General features: G+C 35.8%; 1 protein-coding gene across 15 annotated transcripts in view; it reads left to right on the top strand.

Moving 5' to 3' along the window:
* The window catches only part of ASPH (aspartate beta-hydroxylase), a 112,064-nt gene that overhangs the window by 76,262 nt on the left and 24,775 nt on the right, over positions 1 to 11,027 (top strand). For all 15 annotated transcript variants that reach the window (XM_032695381.1, XM_032695387.1, XM_032695396.1 and 12 more), the window contains 4 exons: positions 1,665 to 1,815; positions 2,871 to 3,007; positions 8,392 to 8,490; positions 9,180 to 9,269. In XM_032695381.1, coding sequence (XP_032551272.1) covers positions 1,665 to 1,815; positions 2,871 to 3,007; positions 8,392 to 8,490; positions 9,180 to 9,269 — 477 coding nt within the window. The remainder of the gene's footprint in view (positions 1 to 1,664; positions 1,816 to 2,870; positions 3,008 to 8,391; positions 8,491 to 9,179; positions 9,270 to 11,027) is intronic.

Genomic DNA, 11,027 nt, shown 5'->3' on the forward strand with positions numbered 1-11,027 from the left:
ATCTCATAAGAACTGTCAGATGAATGGTAAGAGATAAATCCCAACTAATGGCCCAGTGCAGGAACAACAGGCAGAACTTAGCTGTTACATGCTGTTTGCTGTAACTGTTAAATCCACACGTCAGTCAGCTCTGGGATAAATGCTGCTTTTTGCTTAATGGGAATAGGGAAGAGGATTTGGAGTTTTTATGTAGAGAGTGTTAAAGGATAAAGAAAACAAATTCTTAGGCAAGGAGGCTTAATTAGCTTTTTTTTTTTGTGGAGAGAATTGTGTTTCAGGTATTCCCCTTAAAAAAAAAAACCAACCAGAATGCATCATAAAATAAACTCTGCATTCATAGTACTTTTCACCTGTGTTGGGATGTCTCAGAAGAGAATAAACTTTGAATTTTCATAAGTAGTAGGATAATCTTATTTTTTACTCCTACTAGGATTAAAAAAGGCTCCTTGAACTCATGTTAATCAAAATGAACAAAGTTAAGCCCTTGCTGTAGGAAGGAATTGTGCTGTTAGACAATTAGTGAGGCACTTGAATTGCAGTCAACCAGTTTTCAGTTGGTTAATGATAGTCATGCTAAACATCCAAAATACTGTCACACAAGCACTTGATGCACAGCAAAGCAAATCTTTGTCTTTGAAAAAAGGAAAGTCAAATTTCCTAGTGAATATACATCAGAAAAAATAATTATTGCTTAAAACTGATTTCTGAAGGTGTCTCTGAAAGCTGCCTGATGAACTGTTTGGCTGAGTAACCATATTGTTTGGTTTTTCACATGCTCAATTTCAAAGCAACTCAAGGAAAAAAAAATTAAAGGACAGAAGTGCAAAGAGATTTCAGGTACTTGCTGCAGCATATGCAGAAAACACAGTTGAAGCAGTTTCTTTTGCTACATATGTGAATTTAAATAGACTAACAAGATCTTCTGCACCTGTAGTGCTTGCCATGCTCTGCAATTTGACTTAAGAAAGGACATAAGCCAATAAATATAGAAGTATTTGGGAAGAATGCATTAAACACATGAAAATACATGCATTTATATAAACAATTTAAAGTAAGCCTTTAAAAATTCTGCATTTGAGACATAATCTTACTTTTTCAACTGTTGAAGCAGATTATGAAAATGCCTTACCATAGGTGAAATCAGTCATAGATTCTGTTGGGTTCACTGAAGCTGTAATTTCACTGTAGAGAGCTCATATATCCTTTGATCTGCTTCTGAATTTGACGAGCCTGTTTAAGTTTTGAAAGAGTTGTAGGGTAGATATTCTATCAATATATGCTAGTCCTAATTCATTTTCTAAGACAGATTGTAAATAAATTTGTCAGAATACATGAAAAAAATGTTTGTTGGTGTGTTTTGATCTGTGCGTTGCTGCCAGAGTGAGGCTTCTTGTACAAATACTCCATAGGCAAAATTTAGCATTTCTTCCGTATTATTAAACAGATTGCTTCATTTATTTTTGAAAGCGGAAATTATGAATTCCACAAATATTAATCAAAAATCTGTGCTAATGTATGTTTTAGGTGCAAGTTTTCTCATAATTCTGCTTTCAAACAGTTAGTAGGTAACAAGAACTAATGGTAATTCTAATATATCTTCCCAGTTATTTTTAAGACTAACGGACTATTATGTGTTCTAATTATAGTTTTATGATTCTTTCTAGTCTGAAGATGACTTAGCTGAGAAAATGAGAAGCAATGAGATGCTACAACAAGCTATCAACACCTATGATGAGGTGGTTAGTCTGCCAAATGTCCCTTCAGATCTGATAAAGCTGAGCTTGAAACGAGAAGCAGACAGGCAGCAGTTCCTTGGTAAGTTTTGAGGGTGGTGTAAAAATTATGGAAGTTGTGTGAGCAAGACTTTCAAGAGGTTACTAAGGACTTAAAATGCCAATTCCATTGAATTTTTGGTACGACTTGTCCTCCTAATGTCTTAAATGCTAATGAAAAAAAATTGTTTTAAATTTTTCTAGGGAACTAGTTTCTATAATTTGCCTGTATGATGACAGTGCCTGTAGAAAGCTGCAGTAGATGCTACGAGAAGATATGATGAGAGGTGGTCAAAAATTTTATTAACAAAAAAAGAAGAAAGTCTTCTTTTTCTACTGAAGCTGAAGAAAATCAAGAGGAAATTAATGGCATAAGCAGAGTAAACATATTCAGAATAAACTTTCAGTAAACAGAGAAGAATGAAATTGAACTTGGGGATAACATCTGTTTAGATTGTAGGTTTAGATCTCAATTCTGTGATGTATGAGGAGTGCTGATTAGAATATGAGGCACAATCAACTTTGCAGAAAAGAGTTCTGTTCCCATGGGTTGGATTTTTAATATCAACTTATTTTGTTCTTGCTATTCCTTTGCAAGACCTCATCTAGGAAGCTGAGGGATGTACTTAATTTTAAGCACATAAAGCATGATAAATTTCCATGATAAATAATGGAAATAGAGTAGAACTATTACTTAATGCTAGAAGTGCATTTAATTTCTTAATTAAGATTAAGTTTATTATTATATGTTTACTTAATTTTGTTGAGTGCTTTGATATCTGTTTACAGTAAAGCAACCAAAGCTTAAATAATGTTACTGCTGCACTGTAAAGGGTTCTCCACAAGAGGCTACTATAACACTGCATGATGTGTACTTGCAATGATTCCCTGAAATATTCCTGGTATTGCTACACCTCAGTGACAACCAAGCAGCTGAATGTGCTTCTACCTGCACAAGGTTTTTCAACTTCTCCTTCTTGATCGTTAGTGAAAGTGCAGCACTTGGCTCTGATTTGTGTTTTCTTGGATGTTGTGTAAATGTCTTGCTACTGTTACTCATATCTGCGGTTGTAATTAAGTCTTGTTCAATCAAATCAGGTCGCATGAGGGGTTCCCTGGTTACTCTACAGAAATTAGTTCAGCTGTTTCCCAGTGATACTTCATTCAAGAATGACCTTGGTGTTGGTTACCTCTTGATAGGAGATAACAGCAATGCTAAGAAAGTATATGAAGAGGTGAGTTTCCATTCCAGTCAAGTAAAAATATTTACATTCATATGTTCATTCTAAAGATTGATTGATTTTAACTTTTTTGGTTGTTAAACATTTCACATGTGAGGTTTTGAATGGTTAGATAGATACAATTTTTTTTCTAGTTCAATTATCTTCTAATTTTAATTCAGATTTCCTGGTACAGTTATGCTAAGTTTTTCCTCATTCACAGAGAAATGCAGATTTGTTTCATGTGCTTAATAATATTTGAAATCTTACACTTTCTGGTAGCCAGATTTGGAATATATTGACATGTAGGTGTGTTGTAAATAATGTGTAATATATAAGGCATAGTACAAAAAAAATATCCAATCTGCAAGAGAAGATAAAGAAGCCAGTCTCTTTACAGGAACAGCATCTCTAACCATGCGATTGAGTAGTTCAGTACTCACACAGCTATTTAACCTTTGCTTTTTCATATTTTTGTAGGCAGCTTAAATTCTGTTTTCTTTCACAATGTTTGTAGTGTGGACGATTCAGTGGCTTTATATTCTTGTCTTATGGTTATTTGGCTGGGGAGACTTCACTACCAGGAAGGGCCACTCTGCTCCTGTGATCTAGAAGCCCTGTTAACGTCTGGAAACTGTCTGACAGATGTGGAGTCTGACATCACTGGTAGAGCACATGCTGTCTGTGCCTGACCAGAGAGTCTTGTTGGTGTTGGCACACTTATTGTGGGGCTTGTTTAGTACAGGCCTGGTATGGTAATTGGCTGGTTATGTAGGCTGGAGAGGAGTTAGCATAGTTAGTACCACCTCCTGAGAATAAAAGCCCAGTTGTCCATCTCCCACATCTGGGAGTCTGAGGGGATTCTCGTCTCTGATAGTTTCTCAGAGAGGATGACATTCAACCACGTGGTTGGAAGCAGGAGCCAAAAGTTAGTAATACCATTTTTTTTTCCTCGAGTTCCTCTGGTAGTCTCAGATGTTGCCAGAATAATGTTTGCTTTGCTACTTTTGCTATTTTGTAGGTCCCTCCATAAAGCAGGGCTATTCAATAATTTTTGTCTTGGTGTCAAAATTTCTCAGAGGATTGGAAATATCAGCTTTTAAAGATAGAATTTATTAACCAAACCTGTTACTCAAGCTGCAAGGAACTTGAGAAAATAAGGACATATTCCTTTTGGGCAAGATTTTCCTTTGCAGTTATTCAGTGTTTGCTGCAAAAAAACGGTTAGAATTTCTCAATATCAATAATCACAGGAATTTTTATACATGGAAGAAGGTCATGAGTTTTCTGTGTAATTACTTTAATATTGAGTTTTATATATTTCAGAAGAAATGTATAGTGCTCTGATTAAGAACAGATATGCAAAATAAGAATTGGTGTGCTTTTAATATATTGTTTTCCATTCTTCTATAGACCTTATCCAGTGTAACTACTCTTTGCAGTTCACTAGCCACTGAAATAGAATAGCTCATAGTGGTGTTCTGTTCTTGTCAAAGAACAGCAAATACATTTTTTTAAAAATCATATGGTTTTGTCCATATTCTGGGTATTCCTTAGGCTGAATTCCAACACATTAATATAAATTTGTTGTTGTAACTCAGGATACATTTACACTAAGGATTTTAAGAAATAATACAGAACCAAAGAAACAGGGAGAAGTTTGTGTACCTGCTTTTATTCTTTGTTCTTCTGAAAGCTTCTTACATGATTTTGGGCAGATTTGTTAGAGGCTACTTGGTCTGCTCTGGAGTACTTCACTCAGCTGTTGCAATGCATATTTAGAAAGTGATGGGCATATGGCTTTCCTACCATAGGTGCTCAGATTCTCTGCTCAGTCAGTAGAGAGAGAAGCAAATGGTGAGCAGTGGTTCTGGGGGCCTCCACGAGACATCTTGCTCTTCCCATTATTTTTGAAAAACACGGGAAACTTCTGTAGTGTGACTAAATCCTTCTTACTAGAGTAGGACAAATTAATCTTTTGATAGAAAAACGTAAAAAAGCACAGACAGGAGCATGAACTCAGTGCTGCACAGTGGATGCCTCCAGTATTTATGAATTCTGGGTTCTGTTTCCCACTGTAAGGATGTTCATACATTTTATTCAAGTGTTCTTTAATACAGAAAGCATGAGCACTTAAGAAAACAGAGCAGAGTTAAGGACACATCCTCCAGAGAACATACCCCTTTTTCAACTAAAGTCTCAGCTCTTTGCTGATTCCCCTCTGGTCTTGTTCTTTTCTTCATGATTGTCTAACTTCTTGTGTATGTGGTACTTGTTTCTGATGCTCAGGGAAATTCCCAAGTGGTTAAACACTCTTCTTTGCAGGAGAACTTAAACTCCAAGTTTCCTGGGAATCTGCTAGTTGGGAAAAGGTACCTTTGCTTCTTGCTGTAACATTTCCATCTTAATTCAATGTTACCTGTCTGTGTTAAGCATGGACTGAGCACATGCAACCAGCTGGACCCTTCAGAGGCACCATTCCCTACTCGGGATCACAGCACATAATATTTCAGACCCTAGCTTGCATCATCTCCAAGGAATTGAATAGAAGCCAAAGGAATCCTAGTGGATGAAAGTTTTCTGCTTTTGTTTTACCTTTAATAGCCAGTTTACTTATTTTTCCATGCAAGTCTTATTTTTCTTTCCAAATTTGCTACATCTTAGCAGCTTATTTTAAATGTCTTTAATACACGTTCCTTCTTTTAGCTACAGAAACAATGCATACAAACACTGAGTTTACGATCAAGAGATTTTTTTTTTCTTCCAGCTGTAGCGTGATATAATGTAACTTACCCAAAATACTCTTTTCTAGAATATGTTTGCCAGAGTTTTTGCTGAACCACAGTTAGAAAATGGTGTCCAGCTGGAGGGGATTTCAGTTTTGCCTCTGATGTTAAAGCATTTTCTTTTGAACATTACACTCAGGGACATGGAAACATAATGTTAAAGGTAGTCCTAGTAGAATTCAGAGCTATTTTGATTTTCAAAGAAAACATAACATTAAAAGTAGTCCTGGTAGAATTTAGAGCTATTTTTGTTTTCAAAGATATACAGATTATAAAAAAATACAGCAGAAGACAACTTTTTAGGACCAGTTACTCTGCTAGTAGCACTTATTCTGCCTGCCATGCTGAGGCACATGTGCATGGCTCAGTGCAGCATTATACAGACATGCATAAGCCAGCTCTGAGCTATTTCAGGTACCAAAACCAGAATATCCACATTAACACAGTACTCTACCCTGGCTAATTAGCCATTGATAGCCCCAGAGGTTAATATCTATATTCGTGATTAATATTTAATGGACTGTGAGCAGTTTAGTAAAACTTATTTCTAAACATAATTAATATTGCATGGAGCAACAGCAACAGAGTAATACAATTTACATTAAATACTTCCAGTGTAATTTCTGCTGATTGTATCTCTTCGCTTCTCTTTAGGGGCTCTGAATGTAGATCATTCCTTAATGCAACTCGGCAGAATTTAAATGAACCATAATACAGAAAATTCTATTCTGTCTTAATTAATCAGATAGCTTTATCCTATAGTTAAAGAAACTGTAACAAAATTATATGGCTAATAAATATTTCTGTCAGTCATTTCATTTCACCCTGCAGGTACAGATTCTTGAATCAAAATAATTATACACAGAATGCTGAAAGACAAAAGCATAAGATGCGTAGGGTGGTAGTGTATTCTTATATTAGGGATGAAGTTCATCCTTACTATGGCACTTTTTGCTAGTAATGTCTCATATTATGGATTTCAGATAGATTCTCAATTGTTTGTTCCCTCACAGTAAGTAACTCTTTTCTGCCAAAAGAAGTGAAATCATGCTATTTTTAACTCATAACATTTTATGCCCACGTTGCTATGATTTTGGTTTTGCTTGGATGTATTTTGTATGTCATAAGGTTTGAGAAAAGAGAGAAGTTGGTCCAGAGAACTTGTTATGGTTTTGCTTGTAATTATTTTGGTTGAAAAATGAAGTTAGACAGTGACTGGAAAAGGCAGCGGGAAATAACTATAATGTATGAAGGCATTTTATCCATGACATAAGAAATGGATTTAGGCAAGAGAAATTGCTCATCTGTCCGTTGTTGTGTATTTAGCAGATGTCTAGACATTCAGCGGGTATCAGCCTCTGTAATTCCACTGACTGTTGGGCTCTTGTGATGATCCTCGCACTGAGGGTCTGTCCGGATAAAACTGTCCACCCTTATTTTAAGGAGAGAAGAAATGTAAAAACAGATTAACTTGACCATGTAATTGATAATCACATAGAGCTACAAATTATATTGAATGTATATATCATAGAAATGCAGAGCTGGAAAGGAGATCAAGACGTTCTCTAATTTTCCCCTCTGGCTGAGGCAGACCAAATGCACTTAAGTCATCGGTCTCGTGTGGGGGCTGCATGTTTGAGAACTCAGGCTGGACAGCTTCACACCTCCTTACCCTGAAACATTGCCCCATACACTGATCCTTTTCAACAGCTGTCCCTGTGCTTACAAACCTTTCCCTTGCACAGTCCCCATGAAATATCAATCTCTGGACATTTGCCCATGAGTTTTCCTTTTCTGCAAAATTAAGCCAGTTTGTAACGCAGATATTATCTGAATCTTGTTGAGGGTACAAAGTCTTTTAGCTTAATTTAGCATGTTTGGTCTTGGTCAAAGAGCGCAGCACACAACTCTACAAGAATAATTTATCCATGAACACCAAGTGTGAAAGCACATTGAATCACTACTCACCTTCTTTCTCTTGGCCAGGGAAGTGCAGATTGTTCCAGAGTGCTTCAGTTTGCCATTGTGCTGAGAATGTCCTTGGTGTTCCAGGGTTTGTATGTCCCCATCATGTGATGCAGGTGTTACTTTACACCTTCTTTTTGTTACTTTACAGCTTCTTTCTAAATTGTAATCACTATGCTTCACAGCACAGTATGTTATCTCTTTCAAAAACTAGTTTGCCACCAGTAGAAACCCATCTAATTTTAAACTGTTTCAAGTATATTTCTGTACTACGCTTTCTGTAACTGTGCTGTAGATATTTTCAAGAGCAACTGCTTTCCTTCAGATTAGTCAAACCTGGGATAAGTAACTTAAGTGGTAATGAATGGGTTTAATGCTGTAATGTATCATGCTGTATCTCAAGAGAGAGGATGGGAAAGAATGGACAACTGAAAATTAATTATTCCTGTTGGAATAATTTTACTTCTGAGACTTCGAAGTTTGAATTGTAATAGATTTGTCTGGAGAAGCACAAAAGTGAATGGGGGAAAGAAAGTACAGACAAGCCAAGAGATAACGTGAGTCAGTAATGGAAGCAGATGTCATTGCATCACTAAATAATATGCATAGATCCATACAGGTATATTTTATTCATTTGTTCTCAAACAGGTTCTAAGTCTGGCTCCAAACGATGGCTTTGCCAAAGTACATTATGGCTTCATCCTGAAGGCAGAAAACAAGATAGCAGAGAGCATACCCTATCTACAGGTACTTTATCACCCACAGTAAATGTTTTACCAGAAAAAAAGTAGAATTGGGATGTATGAGATGTGTCAAACTAGAAGCATGCTAATTATGAATCACAGTTTAAGCTACTTATTGGAGTTATATTGCTGTATCCCTGCCTGTGAACTGGAACAAGGTTGTACATTGAGACTCCTCAATCCTTAAACATTGAGTGTTTGTTTTATTAATGGTTTACCCAAAGTATGTGGCTCTGAACCTCAAATTGTTTTGAGATTGGCAGTATGTTGCAAACCTAAGGTTCTTGAAAGATCCAGAGAAGGCTTCCTGCATATGCTTCTGAGTGTTCGAAAAGAAATACTACAAAGTAAAACCTTAATTCAGCTTTCTGAAATGCTTGTCTATATGTTTATAGGGTCAGGGGCAAATGTCCATCTCTGAATACACCTCTGTCTTGGAGGGACTGAGGGGATAGACCATGGGACTTGGAAAACTGATAACATTTCCCAATGACTTTTTACTGACTTATTGTATTAATTTAGCTTAGCTTAGGTTACCGTGGTGAGTATATTTTCTAGCTAATTTCATAGCCAGTCTCTTGCATAGAATTGACAACCTGTTTACAGCAATCAAATGAACTCTTTTCGAAGTCCCATTGAAGTTTCACTTATACCTTTCATTTTTATTAATTTATTTTTTTACTTATTTATTAGGAAGGACTAGAGTCGGGTGACCCTGGCACAGATGATGGACGTTTTTATTTTCATCTGGGTGATGCCTTACAGAGAATGGGAGACAAAGAGGTACATGTTTAGCATGTTCTTGCTTTAAAATCTAAATCTCTCGGGACTGCAGTATCCAGAAAAACCTTTAATGATGGGATTAATATTGAAAACATTATTGTCCTATTGCAACAACAGTCCAATATGTAGAGGTCAAGATGATCTACCGAAAAAATCTGTCATTGGCATAACAATACATACAATGTCTTAGCATCCCTTACTTTAGAACTAACCTGAAGATTTGAAGCTTGCATGGGGCAGCCTGAAGTGAGAGACTAAACATTTGTTTAAAATTTTAATTAATGTATTTTTAGAATCTGTTTTCTCCTCCTGCCACTTACAACAAAGATTTTAACAAGAGTTGAAAAAAAACCTGTATAGAAGTTCTCTCATACTCTGATATATGTGTATTTTATAAACTCTTCTTTTCCAAAATGACCTTGAGGACCAATGAGTATGTGATGAAAGAAGACATTGAGAGGACTGAATGTATGGGCTGAGTTATGGAATTGATCAATAATTAAATTAGCAAATAGATCAGAAAAGCCTCAATTTGTACAGCATATCTGTTTCATGCCCAAGAAAAACAAACATATGCCACTGGAAGCTGTACGAGTTTCTAGTTTGTTCATTAAAAATCAAATTTTGTTTAAAAGCCAAATTTAAATGTATGAATTAGCACTACTGTCATAGTAGGGGAGCAAAGGGCCTTTTTTCAAGACTGTTATTAGTAATGAACATTACTGTGGGAATGAATTGAAAAACAACAAAAAACCACTGTTTCCCACAGATTCCTAGGTGGGAAACATGAAAAGAATAGGCATTAAAAAGAATAGCAGAAATAGCTATGAAAATCACTGATTTTTAATCACTTCTCTAGTAATGTCTGAAATATTAATATCTCTAAAATACTGTAAAAAATGCTGACCTCTTGATTATTGTGGCCCAATCAATAGGTGGTTCTCCAATATGAACTATAGACAAGTGAGCTATGATGAAGCCTATGTATGTGATCCTTCTCAAGCCTAGTTCATCAAGTTAGGGTTTTTTTAATAATCCATGGAACTTTTATTACAATATCTAATGCATGTAGTAGATCTAAAACATTGAAATGTAACAATATCTGAATTTTAAGCTAGATTACCTTTTCTGAAATACTCTTTCAATGAGTTGGGTTTTTTTGATCTAAATGTTTATTTACAAGTGAGAATTAGTTTTCCTCATTTTACTTAGAAGCACATGCATATGATCACCTAGAGACACAGGCACACAGTCTGCTTTCACGCTTTCTCTGTCTGACTCTGTCTCCTCTCAAATCCCTGTATGTTTCCTTGGGATACTCTGAGTTGAATGTTTGGGCCTAGAATATCCCATTGTAGTGTTTGACTAAAGGTACTACACAGATGTAATTAATGTACATCATCCCTAACCCCCAGATGTGTTAATGTGTTAATGTTTATGGAGTTAATGGTCAAGTCTGCTGTAGAAAAAGTTTCATTAATGACAAATGAATTTCTTGGGATAGAGGAGACTTCTAAATTTATCAGTGGAAAGTCCATTGTTAAGATAAATTTTTCTCACTGACCATGCTAGACTTGATGAATATCAAGATTTAATCCAGGAAACAGATCAATATTTAAGGAATATGTGAAATTGCTGTCACTGAAGGATTGTTGAAGGTAGATATTCATCTATTAGAGCTAAATTAGGAATTATGAATATGATCTTGGTAAGTGTTAGGGAAGCAGTGTTGACTATGTCCTTTCCAACTAAAATTTG

This window comes from Chiroxiphia lanceolata, chromosome 1 (genome assembly GCF_009829145.1).
Source record: "Chiroxiphia lanceolata isolate bChiLan1 chromosome 1, bChiLan1.pri, whole genome shotgun sequence".
NCBI classification, from domain to species: Eukaryota; Metazoa; Chordata; class Aves; order Passeriformes; family Pipridae; genus Chiroxiphia; species Chiroxiphia lanceolata.